The 23,767-nt window shown below is 39.6% G+C and overlaps 1 protein-coding gene across 3 annotated transcripts; it reads right to left on the bottom strand.

Annotated features, from left to right (window-relative positions):
* Positions 1–6,844: 6,844 nt before the first annotated feature.
* mst1rb (macrophage stimulating 1 receptor b) lies at positions 6,845–23,630 on the bottom strand. Of its 3 annotated transcripts, none has more exons than XM_026306008.2 (21): positions 23,429–23,630; positions 19,869–21,175; positions 17,720–17,896; positions 17,475–17,597; positions 16,420–16,590; positions 16,157–16,317; positions 15,736–15,871; positions 15,512–15,648; positions 15,186–15,365; positions 14,832–14,931; positions 14,505–14,723; positions 14,252–14,398; positions 12,422–12,575; positions 12,146–12,235; positions 11,827–12,039; positions 11,625–11,705; positions 11,250–11,431; positions 11,024–11,133; positions 10,708–10,873; positions 10,328–10,464; positions 6,845–9,154 (listed from the first exon to the last, which is right to left on the bottom strand). In XM_026306008.2, the coding sequence occupies exons 2-21, from the start codon at positions 21,072–21,074 to the stop codon at positions 8,875–8,877; spliced, it is 4,170 nt and encodes a 1,389-aa protein (XP_026161793.1). In that variant the 5' UTR covers positions 21,075–21,175; positions 23,429–23,630; the 3' UTR covers positions 6,845–8,874. The 3 variants fall into 3 exon arrangements, with proteins under 3 accessions (XP_026161793.1, XP_026161792.1, XP_026161794.1); XM_026306007.2 differs by having other exon boundaries at positions 11,827–12,042; positions 23,429–23,629; XM_026306009.2 differs by lacking the exon at positions 17,475–17,597 and having other exon boundaries at positions 11,827–12,042.
* Between the last annotated feature and the right edge of the window lie 137 nt (positions 23,631–23,767).

The following is a 23,767-nucleotide window of genomic DNA, read 5'->3' on the forward strand; positions in this document are numbered from 1 at the left end:
GGTGGGTTATCGATTATGATGAGTGAGCAGAGTGAGCTAAGAGACAGGCTGGTCTCTGGAGAGCAGGGTCATGATTGATGGTTTCTTTACAATGCTCATATCCTGTGCTTGTCAACTGGTATGCTCAGCACAAAAAAGAGACACATTCTGTACCTGATAACAAATGGGAACTCATTGAGATGCGATATCTAAAATATTGAATACCTGCAGCCTTACATACAGTATGGGACAGCATGAATAGAAAACAGGTCCTCGTTGTCAAACTTTTTCAATGTGTAGGGTTTGAGGACATTGCATCTTTACATTCCATGCATGAAAATACAGCTGGTGCTGGTTGTGTATGCAGACCTCACACACTTGCAGAAAATTCCTCTGATTATACTGAAACATCAGAAAATGATTTGACTGTTTCATGAAGATACATCCATTGAGGGTAAAATAAAAAAATATATATTTTCCAAAAAGCCCTTTATTAATGAAATTAACCATATAATATCTTCACATCTCAGAAATAAAAAAGAACCTATAGGCTTGAAAGAAGTGTCACTGCCTGCAGTTTAGCTTTTGTCAGGTATCCATAAAGCTGGTCATCTCACCTTTGTTAGTCTTGCCTTGTTCCAATAAGATCTCTGAAAAAGGAAATAATCTCATTACAGAAAAGATGGTAGAGTAGATCTCAACAACAGTAACATTCTTTTTATCATCCTTTTTATCCTGCAAACTAAGTTTTAGTAAATTCTTAATTTGCTTGGGGCAGACTGATAAAGTATGACATCAGTCTACATCTACATGAGATGGCTGGATTGAGGGAATGCTATGCCACAGGATTTCCCTAACCTCTATGTCACAGAACTCACAAAATTCTTTCAGTTACTGCATACTTTCAGAATTACATTCACAAATTTAGTGGTCAGGTTATCCACAGCATTCTTTACTATGTTAAATACAATGTTGCCCTGGCAGTTAATACTGAAGATTAATCAGACTTTTCTTTAAGATGGTGTACACTGATATGAAGGCTGACACTCGGCTCGAAAACAGCCCAAGTTTCTTAAGAGAATGGAGAATAGATTCCATTGTCCCTTCAGCTGATTCACAGGGATGAAATCTATCACTTTGTTCACTATTGCAACTTCAGGCGTGAATTACAGCACTGCCAAGGGAAACATTTGTTCTGTTTCCTTTGTTGGAATCATCTGTTTTAACAGAGAATAGAGGAGGTCTTTCAGCTAGGGCTGTGCAATTAATCAAATTTTGATTTTGATTTCAATTACGTCTCAACGATCACAAAAACTATGTAATCGAGAAAAAAAACAATTATTCCGTTTTTCAGGTTATTTTGTTATGCACATTTCGCCTGAACTCTCTCAGCCCATACTGTCGGCGAAATGTGGTGGCATTTAAAAATCAGCGCAAGTGAAGATGGTGGAAAGAGAGCAGCCACAGAAGTCTGAGGTAAGAGGTAGAAGCAATTCTGTTGTTTGGTAACAGTTTGGATTCGAAGAAGCGGACATGGATCAAAAACATATGTGCAAGATTTGCTACGCGGTGGTGTCCGCACCACTATTTATAGATTTGAATATATTTCATATTATTGGTTTTAAGGAGAAATCATTGTTTTGATCAGTAAATGCAACATATTTCCAAGGTCAATGAGTAATCGTGTAAAATAATCGGGATTTCAATAATGGCCAAAATAATCGTGATTATGATTTTTTCCATATTCGAGCAGTCCTACTTTTAGCACTGCTACAACTCAGATTGTGCTTAATAGATATACATGTGTCCACAGTGAGATTGATTAATTTGTCTAGATATAAGACAGAACAGGTTCATATATATTCATTTAAAAGAACACACTGATAGATTATATATGCAAGAGTAATTCATTTACTACATATATATAGCCTTTTAATTAAACCAGGTTTTAATGATTTTTCGACTGTTCACTAGGGCTGCAGCTACCGGTTATTTTACCCAATCGAGTATTCTACCGAATATTTCAGCGATTAATCGAGTAATCAGATAAAACAGACTTTGCATTTTTGAACAGTAATACTATTGTGTAATGCAAGACAGAAACGACCAGTCTGTCATACATACGTACTAACTAGCGCTGCTGTGTTTATGTTAGCAATCACGTTAACATCAGGTTTGACCTTACCAGAGGATGAAAAGTAGTAACGACTGGCACTAACGTTACCTTGTGTCGGCTCCGCTGGGTGAGCCGGTCTAGTTTACAACCGGATGTTTTCTGTGCAGATGTTGAAGCATTGACAAAGTGCTGTTGTAGTTCGCCAGTTCTACTTTACAATACACACACTGCAGCGTGTTGGCATCTTTTTAAGTTTCAAACGATCCCAAACTTTGTATATTTTCTGCCTTTCACAGACACTTTTGCTCTCTGCCATAGCGCCAACTTTTGATACTGAGACGCGTTGTACGACAGTGATTACGGTCCGTGTGGAACAACGATCCCTATCGGAAACGGTCCGATAACGCAGTATTTAAACGCTTTTTAAACGATTTTTTTGTAATCGTATTCGCAGCGGCTCTACTGTTCACACGTAAACAGATATTAACATAAATAGATAAACTTACTCCACACACAATTAAAATGAACGTTGAAAGTTCCATCAGACACGTGCATTATCCTAGTAGCAACTGAAGTAAACCTGCAGTGCGTTAGACTTTAATAATAATACATCAGTGTTGTGTTTATGGCTTGTTTCTACTCCCCCAAACGTAATCTGTTATAAAGCAGTTACAGCATGTTTAAGTATTAGAAGCAAATGCACTCCTTATACAGACATGGCTGCCTTTATGTTGTATCTGCTTGAGGTGCAGCTAATTTGAGCTTCCCTTTAACATAGTGTGAATATGTAATCAGTCATATAATTGAAGGTAATACATAGGGCAAAAGTCCAAGCAAAGGTACAAGGTCAGTTGCCAGAAGCTGCAGCAGCAACAGGCAAAGGTTTAGAAACAACAGAAAACACGATTAAAACAACAGAAGGCTGGAGAGTTTTAAAAAGGCACATTACACAATCTGGCAAAGGAGTGAAGGAATCCACCAGTATGCAGGGGAGAAGGTGACTGGAGCTGTGGGAAGTAGGGGTTAATCAGTTCCACTGACTGTCGAGCAATCTACTTATTTTCAGTGTTCAGCAAATAACATATCACAATTTTCAAGCCATATCACACTAATGGTTTAAATAAGCCATTACCAAAAAGCTGAATCCTATCTAATAATCCTAAACCAGTTTAATAGCTTTACACATGCACCCTGCTGCCACTGATTAACTGCTGATTAACAATATGATTACTGGAGAAAATTGGTCTGTCTATCACATCATCAGTTTTCTATAAGATAGAGGATACAAAAAAAGAGAGAAAATCCCATCAAAGTAAGTAAAAAGGAACAATTGCAGAGAACTTCCATTACCTAAGTGGGACAATTATACAAATGAGCCAAATATGTGCTCTCTCATTTGCTATTGTGTTTCACTGTTATCACCCTGTACACCCCTGGGCTAGAATTAGTGACAGTGATGTTAAAAAGAGATGGGTTTATCATTAATACAATACAAGAATACAAAGAACAGAACTCACACAAAACCTGCTATAATTAAGCTCTGCCCTCAGCTGCTGGTACCAGACTATTGTCCCACTAGAGGCCATTCTTAGTGACTGCTTCCTATATTCATAGCCAAACAAAGCAAATCTTATTTATTTAGGTTAATAGAAAAAAATTGTAAGATGGTGAACGGTAAAATCTTGAACAGGATATTTTTGCTTACCTTTGTATACTAGTTGGGTATCTTTAGGGGAATAAGGAATCAGAGGTTCCAAGAGAGGACTATTGATTTAAGTGTGTTTTCAGGAAAAGCACTGCATTGCATTATATGTGCAGCTGGAACAAAAGGTCAGAAAGAATTCAATAGCCTCACTACCAATGAAAAGAATGACAAGAAAGTTTAGCAAGTGGGGAAATGCTGAACTTTCACTGACCCTGGAGATGGATGTAATGAGGTGAACACTAGCAGGCAGAGTACAGAAATTAGAGGTTTAAGTTAATTCGATCAGTTATTATCATTTGGAAATTGTCTACCACTGGTAACCTGAGCTTTTTGCCTCTTATTAAGCATCACTGGGCTACCTTCAGGGTGAGACAACTGAGATTAAAACATAATTCATGCCTTAACCCAAAGCCAAGATGGTCCATGTATTGTTGACAACAGAACTCTTCAAATGTCCTCTCCTTTTGGCACGGTATCATTAATTCAATATGTGAAGGGCTGTGATGTATTATGTGAAAACTTTTCACAATATTTATTTGCTCAGGGAATATTTACTGCACATTTTTCAGCAATCCCTTGTGTTCCCTCAGCTCTCACAGATACACAGGATAGCAATGTTTAGGCTGCTGTAAGCACCTGCACTACAGCAAATGACCCCAAATTTACTGTTCATTCTCGCTGTGCACTGAATTTCCTTATTATGTTCATCTTGATTGCACTAAAGCATGTATTATTGAAAACCTGCACAGTACATTCTAAGGTAAGTAGTTTTATCTTCTTGTGCCATTTTAACCAGGTTAGTTAATACAGTGATATTTTAAGTCTATTTTTAAGACATCTTCAATAACAGAATCTATGACTGGAATTGTCTTTTATCCAACTAAACATCACAAAATGCAAAACCATGCAGGTATGTTTTGAAATGTTACAGCTAATCATCTTGTAATGAGACTCAGTTTAGTTCTATACTGCTTTAAATTAAGGGAACGCATCGCACATTGGCACAAGACAATAACTATCAGTGGAAACCAAAATCATGAACCTTTGCAGGACTGTATTCAACGTGAAAATTTTAAATCACAGTGTCAATTACATCACAGAAATTCATAATGTGGCTCAAAAATGTGTATAGGCCCCTTGTGCCTATATGCACTCCCAACAGTGTCTGAGCATATGCTGTCCTGGCAGATCTCCTCCCAGACCTGGATCAGGGCATTAGCGAGCTCCTGGGTAGTCTGTGCTGGGACTTGGTATCATGGCTGAAGATGCTCTGGACCCAAAAGTAAAGAGTCTTTATTGAAACTGAGTTTTTAGATAGTTGTTGGTCAGTGAGGTTATCAGGGAGACCGGGGTTTTGGTCGCAGTCCGTGAGGAGTTCCAAGGAGCCAAGGAAAACAGCACAGAGACAGTGGAGTTTCTGTTTACAATTTACTACTAACTAGCAACAACCGAGAAGCCTGACACAGCTTGATAAAGATTTATAGTAGTAGGAAACTATTACCCTATTTTTCCTTTTTGATCAGGTCAGAGCTGGGAGTCTCACACAGTCCCTTAGAGTTGTAAAGTTGCAGAGGCAATCCAATCTCATTTTTAATTATTGTGATTTGTAATGAAAAAAAATGTTGAAAAGTGCTGAAGGACTTTTTTCTCAAATTATGGTGATAAATTGACTTCAAGGACGACATCATTTAGATTTGTTTGAGTGAAAGTGCTTTTCTAATTTATAATTTTTTGGTGGACACAGCTTGTTTGTAATCATTTGATGATAGAAAATAATTTCACAATTTTCACACTAGTTCCTCTTCACTACATCTCTATTCAAAGAGACCCCTGTCACAGACTAAATAAAAAAAACAAAATACCTGAAAAATGCTGCCTTGTCCTCACCATCTACCTCCTGGGTAAAGTAAGTGAGACATGATGATTAAAATGAACAGTTTTTAACATCATTATATTTCATAGCCAATTACAAGACCAATATCATCTTGACTAAGCACGATCTCTTCTTCTCTTCTTTAGGCACTATTTTTATCAAACCACCCCTTATCAATATAACCATCAATAAATACAATTAAATTCCACATTAATTATTGACACTATTTTTTTTTTCAATGTTGTATTTAATAGCAATATTCAACAGGAAATCTTCAGTGAAAAAGCATTCTTAAGACAACATAACCACCTCAGTTCTCTTAAACAGTGCCACTGTTGCGGTGGCCCATAACAGGTCTGAACTGAAGTTCACACAGACAAATTAATATAGCTATTTTTATATTTCAGGATGATGTTCCCTCAAAGCAGTTTTTTTTTTTTTGTAAATATGTGTGAGCATGTTTCAAATATTGCATTCAATAATCTGTTTCAAAGTAATCCCCACTGGACAAGACTAAAACAATAGTGTCACCTGGTGTCCACACAGTGACTTAAATCATGGTAATGAAAGCATACTGACTTTGTCAGTAAGAGTGAAATTGTATGCTTTTTGATGCAAAGCTGGGTTACTGAAAAATATCATGAACAGCTTAAAACAGTTTGGGGCTGAAAGTGCAAGACTGTATATATCACTTTACCTTGTGTCTACAGGCCACTTTAAGGTGTTAAGGAAAAACAGTGGTGAACTACAAATGGGATTTTATTCCAGTGTATAAAATGCCACAGTGATACCACAAAAGATGGATTAAGGATAAATTGTAAAAATAGAAAAATGCAAATGTAAAATTGGTCCAAGACTTCTTGACAGTATAGCTGTTTCTGGCAGTACATATGATAAAAGTCTTGCTTCATTGGTTCTATAGTTTTTCAGAGGACTTCTTTTTTTTTGCCAGATCCGACTGGAAAAGAATCCAACAGTTCCCAGTTGAGTTCCAGCACTCATCTGTGAGGGTCTGCCATCATCACATAGCAAGAGAAATAATTAGCCTACTGCTTTCAAGCAGTCTTGCTCAGATGGTCCAACTCACAGATTGCTTTCCTTCTCTCCAAACATAAATCATACACACTCTCTGCATCACTCGCTGCATCAACTGTTTTATTGTTTGAGTCTCTGAGTCTCTGGCATTAGAATCTCAAAACAAGAAGGGAAAATGAATGGTAACATGTCTGAGATACACACCAAAAGGCCTGTTCTATGGGACCTAATAGTGATGGTCACACAACAAACAGCAGCAGTCTGAAAAGGTTCTAAACTTTTTATAGTGCAGATAATAGAAGAGGAAGCAAGAAGAAAAAAAAGAGGATCTGAGCTGTTTTGATTCTTTTACGTTGTGGATCCTGTGGGCTCTGCCATGCGAAATGTGACCTCACTCACACTCACACACAGACTAAGCTGGGTTCACACTATATCGATATCAAAGACTCCACCACGGGGGGATTGACTTTTGTTCTTGGCAGCATGAAAAAAGAGAAAACTTTATGTTTCTTTTCTTCTTTTCCCCCTCTGGTTTTATTTGACTCCGGTTTTGTAGTGCAGGAAGTGTGCTTGCTGTGTGTGACGTCTGTTTACAGCACAGGGAGTTGCTACTGTATGTTGGTGAGACGTTTGTTTGGTTTATTTGTTTGTCTACCTTGTCTGTTTTTTCAGCTCATGTAATTGAAACTGCAGTCATTTGGTCCTGCCAAATACATGAAGGTAGACCAAATGAAAGAGGAAGGACAGAGCAAACCGTGACTGCTTCTGGTCTGTTGTTAAAATCTTACATGGCATCTAGAGGATGCCACTGGATAGCTTGCAGGGATGGGGAAAACGACTTTGGTCATTCATATTGCAGTGCTACTGCAAAACCTATGAAACACACAATGAAGTCTGTGTTACTGGGAACATCATCACTAGGAGATCAGTGGCAGAGTAGAGGACTTTTAACAGAACGCTGACCTCTAGTGGAAAACCACAGCAAAAGTCTGGCAGACCACACTCAATTCAGACAACAGCAGTAAGGAATACAATGTTATGCACCGTGTGATATTAATCAACTGCAAAACAGCAGTTTATATAGTCTCACATTTACTCAGAGTCCACATCTATAAACAGATATTATAAATATCTATAAACAAGCACTGCTGCCAACATTTGACTTAGAGAAGTGAGAAACAAATCACAGCCACTCTCAACCCTGCTGCCATTACTTTATTCAGCTGCGGTTAATCTTTGTACAATCTAAGAAGCTTAGTAGTTAAATAGTAATATGCTCTAATTTTGACGAAATGTTAATTTAAAGGAAACTGACACTTCCATACAAACCATACTACTGTTACTTTTTGTTGAGGTTTTGTTAATCATTAAGTTAGCAATGGCAGCTTGGTAATTTCCGGTTATAACCCGAATTCATTTAGGTTACATTCACACTAGTTTACACTTTCATGGTCTGTACAATCACTACACACACACACACACACACACACACACACACACACACACACACACACACACACACACACACACACACATACATAACATACATGCACATACAAGAGCTACACTAATGTTACAGTACATTTTGTTGCAGGTAGTTAAGGAAAGCTAGTGCCAGGTTTTGCTGCAGTCTATATGGAATTTATTGGCTTTATAGATATGGTTTTTCTGACTCCTCTCCTCTCCAATCATCCAGGCAAAATGAAAGTCATATCTGAAAAATTTTGATGATGTGTGAGAGCAGGTCAGTAAAGCAATGAGTAATAGTTGGTAACCACTTAGTCCGAGTCTGTGCCTACATTAGTGCTGGACAAACAATTTTTACCACAGTTAGCTGGTTAACCTGCAGTGTAATGATAATGAGCTTCTAATAGACCAGAAACTAGTGTTACCAAGACTTGTTATGTTCGGCTAGTAAACAAGGTAGTACTATAAAACTGATTTGATTGATCATGATATTTCCTGTTACCAATAAAAAGACAACACATAAACTAAATGTTAAATTTTAGTTTGGCTGCCTGAGTGTGGGCTAAGTCAGCTGAGCATCTTGCAACCATTTTCATGCCCAGAAACAACATGCAGTATTTCTGTTTCACATGCTTCATGGTAAAAGACACGGGTGTGACCTGGCAGATGTTTTCTGTGCTCTTGCTGGTAGAACCAGTACTAGTTTAAAGTCAAGAGAGGAGATGGGGTGGAAAAGAATGGCTCATTCACTTGTTGGGAAGAGCCTGAGTCTTCGACATCCGTGGAGTCGTACTCATCAGCGGACTCTGTGAGAGCGGGGTAAGGCCGCGGTTGGTCTAGGTTGACATAGGTGACATTCAGGCTGATGTAGTGTTCTCCCTCTAGACCTGACAGGATGCTGGACACAGCTGACACCAATGTAGTGAAGCTGGGCCTCAATTCTGGATCAGGGTCCCAGCACTGGAGCATAATACTATACCTGAAAAACACAGAAAGTCTGATTAAAGAAAAAATGTGGAACCTGGTCACTATTTTATAGGCCAGCACACATTCTTATCTTGTATTACTGTCATGACCACAAATTACCTTAATATTTATGTTTTCTTTTAAATGTTGCTTATTTCCTGGTTTATTCATATTATAAACCAAATATTTATGCTTCCTTTCAGTGGTGATAAGCAGGAGCTCACAACTTGGGATGTTTTGGTGTGTCTGAAGGCAAGGGATTAAAGTCCCTACACACCAGTTAGGACCAGTTGCCAGGCAACTGGCAGAAATCCCAAGAACTTATCGGAAATTGCTAACACATAGTTGGAAACATCCAACAATAAATGATGATGTTTTTACACCAGCTTTTGTACAGATAAATAAAAGAAAGATTCAACAAGTTTAACCAGCTAGTGGGAAGATTTACCTTTGGACAGAGCCTGGCTAGTGGTTCCCCTCTGTTTAACAGCCTTCATGCTAAGCTAAGCAACACACAGACATGACTGTGGTAATGATCTTCTCATACACCTTTCGACAAAAAAGAACTTTGTTGTATTTCCCAAAATGTCAAGCTGTTCATTTAATGTTCTATATTGGTCTTACACCTACCACAGGTCAGGAACCATGTAGGTTCACAGTTTTCACAGTTAAAAGTTGATTTATTCTCACTCACTCTTTAATTTGGCAAACAAAAGGGTTTTATCATTAAAACAGCATAAACATGTTGGCTTTTCCTTGTATAGTCACACCAGTGCCGCATATGTGTGTGCTTGTGTGTGTGCGTGCGTGCTTGTGTGCGTGCGTGTGTGGGTGTGTGTGTGTGCGCGTGTGTGTGTGTGTGTGTGTGTGTGTGTGTGTGTGTGTGTGTGTGTGTGTGTGTGTGTGTGTGTGTGAAGGAAGTTATCTTCAAAATCTGTCGTAGACATACACATTAAAAGGCATTGTTTAACCATGCTGGAACATAGCTTTCACACTACTCAGTGACCATTAGGCCACCTTGGTCCTTCTTAGTTGCACTTTGTGCCAGTATTGTATCACTTCTTCCTTAATTATGTCAAATTATAAAATTGATAATTGCAAACGGAACAACAAATGTTCAACAAAGCTCAAAATGAAAAGTTGCATTTCTGCAAAGTGACCAATATGCCAATATCCGGCTACTTACAAGGGGTCAGGGCAGTACAGCGGTTGGGGAAGCCTCCTACCCTTCGTTAAGTAATGTGTTACATCATAAGGGTCCACCTCTGGGTAGGGGCTTGCTCCTCTGGTCAGCATCTCCCACATCAGAACACCAAAGGACCACTGCGTCAAAGGGATGAACATTATAATAGCAGCTGTTAACTGGTATGGTTATGAGTTCTGACTTTGATCATATATAAACATTTTTTTAAGCCCTATATGAATTTAAAGGTGGAAGTGTATATATGGAGTATATATATTTTCCGGTCTGCTTAATATCACTTTACACAAACAGCTACAAAAGTCAGTTGAACCTTGAATAACACAGAGTTTTTGATTATGCTCAGGTAATCTTTGTATGCTCACCACATCAGATTTGGAGGTGAATTTCTGCGTTTGCAGGCTCTCAATGGCCATCCATTTGACAGGCAACTTAGCCTTCCTGTGGTCTTGAACACTGTAATACTCTTTATCAAAAACATCTCTGGCCATGCCAAAGTCTGCCACCTTCACTGTATATGACTCATCCAACCTAGAGACAAAAAAAGTGGATATCTCTGTCACAAATCATTACAGGTCAGTGCTATACTGTAAAAAACAATTTTGTAACCTGTGAAAGAGAAATTCAGTCCCCATAGCAGAAAATAAATTGCAAATTTCTCTTCAGATTTTGGTGACTCACATGCAGTTGCGTGCTGCAAGATCTCTGTGCACAAATTTCTTCTGAGCTAAATACTCCATCCCCTTGGCAACCTGCAGCCCGAAGCCAATCAGATCCTTTACAGTGGGGTTCTACTCAAATCACATAAACGTGACAAAAACACTGAACTAAAACATTTGGTCAAATTACACAAGTTTATTAGATATTTAACAGATGGTTGTCCACTGTTTTAATTTAGCTGTCACACCCTATTCTCGCAGCGTATGAAGTGTCGCAGGTCCCCATGCTTCATGTATGGCAGCACTACTAGAGGAAGCCCTTCCTGCGGCAAGAGGATTCCCAGCAGAGACAGCACATTGCTGTGGTGAAAACCCTTCATTATGATACCTTCCTTCAGAAACTGCTCCACCTCCTCAACATCTGTTATTCCTGATGAAAGGCACATATTAACCACACATTATTTAAAATGGACTCTGAAAAGACACTAAAATTACAATATTTGAAAACAATGCATGACTAAAGGTTGTGCATCTTTGGGCCTCTGCCAGTTTGTTTCATAACTTCCTGATGTTTTTCTAAGGCGTGTACTGAAGTTAACATATAAGAAGCAAACATTACTTACTATTCAAAGACTTGACAGCACAGTGGATTTCTCGGTTGTTGTGGTCTGTGAAGTAGCCATGATAGACAGTGCCAAAATGACCTGCAAGGAAATGACAGTGGATTACTGCTGTTTTCTCAAAATGTGAAATAGCTTTCACAGGGCTTTGTAACTATTTCTTTTTTTTTGTTTGTTTCAGACATAGCTAGTGGGGTTTTATTACCCTTTCCTATGATCCGATGGTGCTGCACAATTAGCATCTCAGCAGGAATCAGAACATCTTTCACTTCTTCCAGAAGTTCAGGCCTAAAACTGGAGATGGAAATTTTTTCTGGAGGCATGAGAGGGGTGAGGGTAGGATCTATGCCGCCTGCAGCATAGGCGAGGCTGGGGAACACCACAGGCCCTACCAGCGGAGTGGGAGGACTCACAGATACTACTGGTATAAGTGCAGAGAGTGCAGAGGTTTATTAATGATAGTTATGAAGGGGATTGGAAGCAAATTACTTACACAGTAACATGATGCCTGGCTACAGAGTTACCTCCTCTATAGTCCCCAGCAGGCGATAGCTCCACATTATTTGTCCCTGAGCGGTTGGCACCATGAGCCAAACGTGTCTCTGCCATTGTGGCTGTAAAACATTTCACAATGATTTTTTAATCATCAACCACCAAAGAAAAACACATGTACACTCTATGCACACTAAGGATGTTCTAGTTAAAAGACTTGTGTAATTCATCCCAATTTCCCACACACAGCCTGTAATAAATGTACAAACAGGCTTGACGCAAGGTCCACATAACAGAGAAGGGCCCACCTTTCTTCTTCTTCCTCAAGTGTTTCATGACAACAAAGGCTAGCACCGCCCCAGCCACCAGAGCCGCCAGGATCCCCAAAACAATCCCCACCATGTAGTGGTTGTTGACTCTCACCACTGTGCCGACATTATGCACCTGCCCATTGATGGATATCTGGAGAACAGAGTCCATTATATAAATTGAATACCACCATTGAAATGGGTTAAAATACACCATTGAATACTGCGTGAGTCTTTTTCTGGTAATTGTCCCTCTGGGAAAGCACAAGTTTATATGAAATCATATGACTAACTGACCTCAACTGTACAATCTAACCTTAAAGAGCCAGTTACGTGTACTTACCAGATGTCTTTTTTAGCTGCTAGGGACTCCACTGAGAATTAAAGTCATGCAATAAACAACTCCTTACTGCCCCATTGCAACAGACTATACAAAAGGCAGCCTCCAGCCCAAAGCTACACTTAGCTGACTAACGAGTTCTATGGCAGCATTGCAGTGGCATAATGTCAAGTAACAAGATAGACAGTTTAGCAATTACAGCGATACAATGTTTGTACATATGACTAATGCTGTTTGTAGAGGATGTATTTACTTCACATTATGATGGTGATGGGGGATATAGAACCTTCATTTAATTCACAGAGAAGCTGGAATGACAGAAGAGCTATAGATGGCAGAGTATCATGGGTGGTGCAATAGCCGAGACACACCATGACCCGCCGGTCTCCAAAATGTTCTAAATTTGTCAGTTGAAGTTATGTCGGGATTGTCACCACACACGGCTATCATGTGTGTTGTTAGGGTCACAGGTCAAGATGTGAATATATGTTAAATTGCCTCACCACTTACATCCCTCCCAGGGCAACTCTCACATGACCTGAAAAGCACACATGACGAGACAGGGTAGGGTACTGATCCACATGATGGCTGGGTGGGGAACAGCCCACATGTGGCTTCAGTGGCTCTGAGTGTGTAACAACTCCACAGAGCTTAAATACCTATAATCAAGTCAGGTCCAGCTACCAACTTTAAAGTTTTTTTTTTTATTATTTGATATACCAGGAGTTCACACACGTACTATGTCCTGTTCTGTTTTCATGTACCACCCAATGTGTAAAATCTCACCTTTAACTTAATCTTTTGTTTTAAATGTTTCAAACCTTCAAACACACATCTCCAAAAGAAACCAGGTTTTTATAAGCTGAGGGCTCAGTTTTAGATCAGGTCACATTTCTCAGTCCAGCATAGTTGACCAGTTGCTACTGATTATTTTATAGATCTTGACTCGATATTTAAATAAGAGGTCTGACATTTGGGGAAATGCGCTTATTCACTTTCTTGTTGAGAGTTAAAAGAGTCAATAAAGCTACAGCAAGCTGCCAATTAGGAAACAGCCAGCCTGGCTGAAGTTCAAGATCAAGTTTCTTCATTTGCTATTTTTACGAAGAAAACTATGTGTGTATGAAGGAATTTATCATTTTTACAGACCATTTAGTGCTCAAGACATGGGATTCATGGCTTTGTTGTACTGAGGGGAGAGATGTGACAATGATCTTTACTGTTTACTGTAAGGTCTTGTGGTCAGTGACTTTGCAGTTTCCAAACCAGACAATGATGCATGTGGTACATCTGTAGAGCATGGTGAGCAATAGTGAAGGTCAACATCTTCAGCGGATGCAGACTGATACCAATTTTCTTATCTAAGCAAGCAAATAAGTGTATCTCACGATGTCAAATAAGTCCTTTAAGTTTACTGCCTTTGAATGCTACCATAAACTGCCTAGTTGACTATCAGAATTTCCATCATTTATATATCCAGCCTGACCAACCTTCACTGGCAGTCCTTCCCTGGGGATGGTCATGTTTTTGGGGATCCTGCAGGTGATCTCATTATCCAGGACTTTAGCATCACAATCAACACCCGCTACAGTCATGACAATGGTCATACATGAGCTCACCAGGTTCAGCTTTTGGTGCTGTCGACAGAGGTCAATTCAAGATATGAGACGGAAAATCATTATAGTAAGTACAACAAATGTTTTCATTAATTAATATGCAAATAACTTCACAACAAGCTCTTACATGAAGTGACACTTCATCAAACCCAGGGTACAAACTAAGCACATGTCCTTCTGTTTCAAATGGTATGGGCTCGCCATAGGGATGATAGGAGAACTCTTTGTTCCACAGTCCTAATGCTCCGTCCATGTCAAAAGAGAGCTCTCCTTCCTCTGTCTCATCCCTAGAGAATATGGGAGTGATGCACTCCAGTCGTTTGGGCATGGACTTGCCTATGCATTCCTGAAACAAAACAGAGAGGTAAACATGTATATATATATATATATATATATATACACATATATTAATAATATACATATATATTACTATGAATTAGGATGGAAATTGTACCCTTGTCACAGGCTTCAGATGGCTCTCATTGGGTTTGAATCGGATGATTGTGCGGTAAACAGAATCAAGGTTCTCCCCTTCAATCACAATCTTTGACCCCCTACAGTTCAGACAAATATGAGTGATAGTTACATGTTCATCATGGCTGGACAAAAAGTTCTCTTACAACTGAGCATGTAACATTTAAAATATTGGAGAAAGAAAGAATAAAAATGAAATCTAAATAAACTAAATATTTCCTTTGTCTTGATAAAAATAGATTGATTTCCATATCGAAATGGAACTAAATGAAGCAGAAATGTCAGCGTGGAATAAAAAAGAAAACAACCCATGCACAGGGGCTGTCTCACTGACCTGTCAAAGCTACAGTCAGGCAAGATGGCTGTAATCTTTGGATTTTCTTTGTAGTAAAACACTTTTGTGGTCGGGACAGGAGACTTGTCGATGAAAACACTCAGAGGAACATCCCTCACCTCTGAGATGGGCTGGGACAAACAGATGATGGAGGATACATTGCCTTTGGGTTTTGTGACCCTACAGGGAAACAGATATGTGAGCTACACGCCAAAACATATCAATTGTAGTAGTGCAGCAACTCATATTCGTAACCTCTTGAAGGTAGGGAAAACAAATGTACAAACTAGGAAAGGCAAAATTTTGCATGTTTTAAAGTTCCACACCTCTTGACTGGACAGGGCACATCATTTAGAGTGACTTTCCTTGTCTTCCCAGCATCCAAGTGAGGTCCAGTCACTGTGATGAGTGTGCCCCCAACACGAGGCCCATAGTTGGGCTGGATTTCTGTGATGTTGGGAATCTGGAGAGATTATCACAGTATTTTTGAATAAGTAGATTTGACAATAACAATAAAAATAATAATAGATTAGTCTGACTATAAACTTACCACAAATGTGAACCCTCCCATTTTTGCCTTCCCGTCAATATAGTAGCGTCGCTCCAGCTTGCCCTCATGCACTTCCACTGTAATGTTGACTGGTTTGGACAGCTCAGTAGACCCAGAGCGAATCTTACACACCAGGCTACAGAGCAGCACAATAGAACACTCGCAAATTATGCATCACCGGTGACTATTTAATTTCATTGTCGATTAAAACTGATGGACTTTAAACAGCAGCAAGAAGCAAAAGTTTTATTTGATTCAATATGGTTTCCTTTGCTGCTAAAATACTGCATACACTAAATCAAGTTAAATCTTTCTACTGCTTGTGAATGAGATTACAATTACAGAATCAGTTTACTGGAGAAACCTCTAAAGAAAAACTATTTAAGGTATGAATGAGAATGACCCTTGTATGGTCACTAACTGTGTGTTGTTGCTTTTGGCAGGAAGTACAGTGCAAGCTGTCTGTCCCAGTCGGATCTGATGGGTCCTGGATGTGATGACAGGTCTTTGGGGTGACTGGAACTCCCATCCACACACCGTTAGCTCTGTTTGACCGTCAGGAGGAGCAGCCCGTGGAAAGAACTGTGTGAATAAAGCAGAACATATACTGTAGAGTGACCTCGAAATGCTTCTATTGATTGCACAAAGAGATGTTAGTATCCTGATTTACAGAACAAACCTCACCCCAGTGATCCCAGGGGGGCAAGAGTCATTCCTCCAGTGACTGTGACACTCGCTCTCCCAGGAGCACACTCCAGAGCACCAGCCACAGCCCATGAACTTAGGGGCAGTGAGACACATGGCACAAGTCAGAAAGTGCTGACAGCCAGGCCCTCTCTGGGGCACCTGAATCATCTGAAACAGAAATAAATGTCATGTCTTAGGACAAAGATCCAAAGGGCCCTGTGCCTTTTTTATAATAATATGGGAATCAATATCCCAGATATATTGTTATATCTGAGCTCCACCTTCTAACATCCAAATGGCACCCTGCTGGAGCTCAGCTTATCTGGGAGGGAATATTGGAAACTGTAGCTTGATTTAAAACCAGAACATCCCCACCAAGAAAAAAACAATAGAAAAAAATCAATGTATTTGATTTAGTGGGGCAATAATAACAACAATCAATAAAAATCAACAATCTTTTAATAAACCCTACAGCTTTTCTAGTGAAGTTGTTCCTTAAGTTAGAAGTGCATTTGTTCAATAAGAATGCACTCTACTAAACAGCTGAGCTGTACCTTAAAGATTATGAATTGCAGTTCCCTGGAGTTTTTCAGAGGAGTTTCATTTTCCTGTTGTACCCCTGTTTGAACCATGGAAGATAATGATCCTGAGTTCCCACAGGAGTACCCTGCAGGCAATGTGCCTACTGATCCAGGGTCAGCCTCTAACATCCACTCTCCAAACTACAAGGACATCAAATGTATCGATTTTCTTTAGCAGGTTATTTATTTTTAGGGCCATCGAAGTCAGAATATATCCCAGCATGCTCTGGGCAAAAAGCAGAAGACAGGTCTCCAGAGCCTCAGAGGGTTATGTATAGATTATCAGTCAAATTCCCAACTCATTTGTGATTATATATAATCTGGCCTGCACATGTTTGAAGTGTAAGGAAAAAAAAAGCCACTGCAAGCCCCTTGTACAATCAGACGGCAACATCACTGTACTAACATTTACAAAACCTGTCCAGAGAGATTCATGTGCTATTATTTGAAAAAAGTAAACTGTCCATGTACCTTGTCTCCAACCACAAAGAGAAGATAGTCTGATGAGTACACTGCAGCAATGGATGAGACCCTCTGGTTTTCTACCAAAGAGTAATTGGCAAAGATAATGGGGCTGGATCTTGTCAACACAAGCTGCCAAAACAATCATGACATATGATTATTAGTAGTGCGTTATATACAATGATGACTAACAGATAACACTACAGTAGTTTAAAAAATTAAAGTTGCTTCTCCCATCTCCATTTGTTATATACCTGCAACAGGCGCCCAGTAGAGGTGCCAATATGAGCTACAGTCTTGTTCTCTATGGTTGTGACCAGCAGAGCTGTAAGCAGGACGTTGGTCATCTTCCTGTTGAAGAGATCCACTCTGTAGTAGGGCTTTGACACCATGGTTGGATGGTCTCTGCATGTGGCGTTGTTCTCCATGCTCTAGTACCAAGGCCACAGGCAGCAGAGGACAAAGTAACAAGACAGAAGAAAGCTACATTATTTAAACTAGTATTAGTAGACATGCTTTAATAGTTTTTAATTTAGTGTAGTGGGTTTTTGATCTGTGGAAAAATGGAAGAACCAGGATCTCAGGTTTTACTCAACATTCAGACCAGGAGTCAAAAGCAACAAAGTAAAAGAAGCAATAAAAAATATATCAGAACTCAATTTTAGTGACTCACAAACTTTTATCTATGAATGTAACAGCTGAAATATTCAAACCTCTTATGTATTACCAATTGACCTCAGCTCACAGTATTACTGTATATCTCCCAATGTCTACCTTCTTACCTGAAGGTTAAAGACACAACATCCAAACTATGCATGAGATTAAAAAAAAATCTTTTTTGAATACTTTCCTACCTGACCTTGAAAATTCACTCAACTGACAGAGGAAGCAAGTCATCATAGCATCTGTCCAATTTTCATTCCACCAGTTGCTTCTGAATAATGACACTTTTTCCATTATTTATTTTTCCATCCAAAAAGGATTTACAGTACATTTTCTCAAAATTAAACAACAAAATCACATTAAATGCTGAGGCAAGTGAATACAGAAATAAAAAGTCCTTGGGGCAAATGTTCTTAATTGTACTTAAAAAAATGTAAATGATCATTCCAGGTCATTTCCAAGAGAATTTTTTTTAAAGGCCATGGGTTTTGGATAAACATAGGCACAATCTCAGTTCAAATCTTTCCCACAATGCCACAATAACAGAGTTGGAACAAGGTAAAGTTTAATAAGGCTTTTCATTCAAGGTAATATTTCAACTACTGGGGAAATTATTCACTTTCTTGCCAAGAGTCAGATGAAAAGATTGGTACCACGAAGTCAGAACCAGCAGGTATCCAGCTTAGTTTAGCACCAATAGTGAAAGCAAACAGAAAGAAAGGTACATACATGTTAGAGCCAAGTCAGAGCCACTTAGGGGCACATTTTATCTTGATTTTCTAGTTTGTTTTTGTTTTTTCTGTCAGACTGTGGAAAATGATGTGTTTCTGTAGAAAATGCACAGTTGTAAGATAATGACTGTGGCATCAAAGGCAGATTTAGTTCACTTTGACCTTTCTTCTTACACAATAATCTGCATATATTTAACTTGGAAAACAGTGAGTCAAAATATCCCCATGCAGCTGGACCTAACCATGACAAAAACCTTTTTGAATTTTGTCTGTGTTGTATTTCATTAGTCATGTTTGGATCAGTCTACATTTGTACAATAATGCCATAAGTAAGTTAATTTCTTTGTTTTGAGGTTTACATGGTTGCATCAAACAAGTAGACACATATAATTAAGGCACACAGGAACATAGCTGTGAAATAATAATTGTCATTAGCATTTCTTTGGCAAAATGATTAAATCTACAGAATGTCTATATATATATACTTATCTTACTGTCTCTCATCTGTTCATGTTCAAGTGAAAAGTGGTTTATACTGATTTCAGTCAACCACAACAAGGTCTAGTGGTCTGCACTTGTTTCTGTTTCTTGTTTATGCCATGTAAGGAGGAACAACTGTCAGACATACTTTCGTGCTCAACGCTCATACAGTAAAAATTACAACAGGCCCTGACAATTTAGCTGCACACTGAGTTAGCAAATAGTTATCCATAAGAATGAATGTTAAAAAGTATGATAATGTTTTCTGTTTTAAGTGAGTTTACAGTCTGAAGTCTGAAGTGAGTGATATATTCCTAATATTACACAGATTATTTTACACACCTTCACTCTTATCTGTCCCTCATACATCAGTCACAGAAAACTGGATTTACCTTTGTTTATAACCTGACTGCCATGTAATAGGAAAATCAATCTGGGACTATTGTGATTAAATAAAGGTGGACCTGAGAGCCAATTAATCATTTTAAGAAGCTGTAATTGCTGTTTGCTATTGATCTGATGTCCTCACCTCATGTGGACAGCTCTCACACGGCTGGAAATGGCAGAGACCTCTGGAGAGCTGCTCTGGTCCAGACCCACAGCAGTCATCCACCCCATCAACGATTGCTTTGTTCACATTGTCCATGGGGAAGGCACACAGTGCCGAGTCGTGCTCTGTGACCCCGTTGTCATCAGTAACAGCAAAAACCCCGTAGAGGATGTCATCCTCCTCCTCCGCCCCTAGCTCCTCTGCCAGCTCCCTGCCTGCTTTGCCAAAGTAGGCTGCCTGGACCACGTTGTACACCACATCCTTATAGGGTTCACTGGCTACATTTCTCCTCCGGCGTTTTGGTTCAAACCGACACTCCAGGATCACCTCACGATACCGTTTCATCTCCCATTCATTCCGTGGAAGACGTCCCAGACGAGTCTGAAACGGAGATGAGTCCTGATCGGGACTCTCTCTCTGAACTGAGAGGAAGTAGACAAATTCCTGAGTGAAAAAGCTGTAGATATATTCAATGTGGTATGTCCTCCGCAGGCCAGGAAGGACAGTTAGTCCACGTACATCCCTGTAGAAACCATCTTCAGTTGCAAGTGGTCGACGAACTGATATAGACTTCCTACCATAACGTTGCGTCACACTATCATTGACGGTGGTGGCAACAAAGAAGTAGACAGTTTGACCCTCTTCAACCATAGTGACTTTGGTTCCGAGGGGACTGGCAACACAGTCAGGACAGTAGGCAGCGGAGTTCGAATCCTTTCTGAACAAACACTTAGAAAGAGAAGGCGGCTCTCCATTTGAGTTCAGTTGATGGAAATAGCATACACCATACTGAGAACTTCCACATGAATATAAATACATAAAAAGAGTATCCAACAACAAGACCTGATTGTTTGTGTCTTCCAGGAAGTTAGGATCCTTGTCAATAATACACAAGTCACATATCTGACACTCTGGGCTTCCCACTGGCCCGGTGCGGAGCTCCCACACCTTCTCCAGGCTTCGGTTCACAGCCTCTATTACATTCTGAGAGGCTACATATACCTCCTGGTAGAGCGAATTGTTGACAATGTTCTGGATGGGGCCCTGGGCCTGGAAGAAGGGCATGGTGTAAACCACAGAGTAGTTGACAGGACTCGGAGCCAGTGAGGGACAGTTGCCCGTGGCAAAGGCCAGCACAGTCTGGAGCCAGACACATGTCCCCCACTGTGTGGTCCAGTGGACCATCTCCACACCGGGGCGCACGAAAGGCAACAGCACAGACAGTGTGGGGTTACCGCCAAGTCTGATGTCGGGACCAAAGCATCCTTAACACCAGCCAATGAAACCTGAGTAACAGGAAATGATAGAGTGAATCAATCAATTATTCATCTCACTGTATAGGTGTTGGTAGACATTGTTTTACCTTCAGACCTTTCAACAGCATTTCCAAACAGAGTACGTTTGTTTCAATGACCATCTTGAAACAAAGAAATTACTGTGATTACACAATTTTCCATATATGAGAGGAGGTACTGTAACCCTGACAGTCTTTGAAATGACCAGAAGAAAATGGTGAGATGCAGCTGAAAGATACAGATACGGCTGGAAAACTTTTTTATTTTATTTTATTTTATTTTATTTTTTCATTAGACTAAATTCTCATTCATTTGAAACTTACCTACTGTGCATATGTTCTTCACGTTACAACTTCACAACAGCAGCAAAAGCCTGGTTTTATGGTGCTAACGGCATGTATTATTTGCTTATGTTCTGTTGTGAATCCTAATGAATCTGTGGTGACAGACGTCACCATCTGGCTCGACCACGATGATGATAAAAGCAAATGTGGTCATAAAAATAAAAGTGTTGTATGATTCACCACAACACTGACAGGAAATGTTTACACAGTAACAGGCAGCTATGTGAGTGGCGCTCAGCACAGCAGACAGTGGATAAAACTATTTTTATTGTGACTATCTTCACAGGTCATTCATAGCTAGTCATGTTTGTTCCGTTTAATCCATCCTCCCCCATCTTCTGTTCTCCAAGTATGAATCATGTTCTTTTATGCAGGAGAACTGGGAATAACAAAATCAGGTCAGTGTCCTCAGTTCAGCTTTAAGACACTGAACTTGCCAAATAAAACGTTTTTCTGTGGGTCATTTTCATCGACAGCTTTCATCAACAACCAACCAAATGGAACTGTGTTTCAAACCGTGAACCTTGTGTTCATCCTGAACAGACATTTGTTTAGTTGATCATTAGACACATCACAGTAAGACCCTATTCAAGAACCCCTGGCCTCTCTACTTTGCATTCCTGTCACATCCACTACGTGCCTCTCAGGGGGGAAAGATGTGCACGGGCTGATGGTCATAAGACGACATGTGCCTTTTTAAAGACTGAGGTGAAGAAGAAACTGCCCGTCTGCTCGTGCCAGAGAATTTCATCGTCTGATTATCTTATATAGCAGCAGAGAAACTCCATGTTGCCCAACCCACTTCCAAAATAGCTGCACTTATTCTTGCATTATGACAAAATGATACAGAAAAGTGTGAATTGTGAAGCGTCTGGTGAATTTATATCAATAATTCATAGATGGTGTGTTACATTTTAACATTTGCTGCTTCATGTGAAACTGAGGTTAAAGTTTGAGGACATGGTTATACATAGTAATGACACTGATTGACTTTTTTCATGTTCAGGCTTAATAAAGGAGCCGGTTGAAATTTAGTTTCCATTCATTGTGTTTTTGTGCTAATTTACAGGCTGAAGGCAGCATCAGCATATTGCTTGATTTGAAGAAAACTGACTGATTGTATAAGGTTTTTAATTATAGTTAATGTGTTAAATTTGTCTTCTTTATCTTCTGTAGTTTCATCTTGGCATCTCACCTTTCTCAGTTTCCTGATACACAACATAAAGTTGCTTCACCATCGTGGGCTTACAACAGCATCTAAGAGGGATGTGGACACTGTGGGGGCACCGACTTTATTTGAAGGCAATAGAGGCAGTAAGAGGCAAGTTACTGGCCAACCAATCAGTGGTCAAAACATATTGTCCCCAAAAGGGACATTTTGATTGTGTGGTAGGAAAAGTATCCATATAGATGGAGAACCTGCCACCACAGAGACGTTTTTATTATTTTATTTCATCTGCATCATATGGGGATGATCTCTGAGTTTATTTTTCAGAAATAACCACATGGTTTAAGACCCACACCAATTCTGTACAATTGATGTTACACTGAATCTGCATTATTTCCAGAGCAGCATGTGTTTTATTGCCTTTGGTAGTATTTTATTATCTTATCTTCATAGTCATGGTTTTGCTTCTTATTCTGACAATCTGCATTAAATTCAGTGGAGTCATGCTGGTGCACTGGCACACAAGTAGGATGTTATCGGTTTCCAACAACTGGAATAAAAGTTAGACAGGAGGGCAAAAGATGGATTCTAGGTGTTTAATTATCACAGACTATTTGTTTATTTATAGTGGCTGTGTGTTTGCTGCACTCATGAAAGATGCAGTACTGTCAGATGACTGGTTCAAGAAACATCTATAGCACATGCAGCTGTGGTGTGTTGTGAAAAGCTTACCTGTTCAGGTCAGTCGGGGTCCTGTTCAGGTCTGGGCCTTGACTGGCTGTAGAATAGCTCAGAGATGATGGATCTTTCCTCAGGTAAAATCAAGTTTACATTATTGTTTGTTAAAAAAAAAAGAAGCTGTTTCTCCTAAGAAAACGCTGCCACATGTAAACTTTGATGGTTTCGGTATTAACTTCCAACGCTCCATATGAGCCGCATGGATCTCTGCCTCAGTGGCGCTGCAACTGGCTCCGCCCCTTTCACCCCACGGCTTCAACCTCACAGAGAAAACCCACGTCGTGTTTCACCCACCTTTCATTCTTACCCTAGATTACCACATGCAAATGCTAA

The sequence above is a fragment of the Mastacembelus armatus genome, chromosome 5, assembly GCF_900324485.2.
Source record: "Mastacembelus armatus chromosome 5, fMasArm1.2, whole genome shotgun sequence".
Lineage (NCBI taxonomy): Eukaryota > Metazoa > Chordata > Actinopteri > Synbranchiformes > Mastacembelidae > Mastacembelus > Mastacembelus armatus.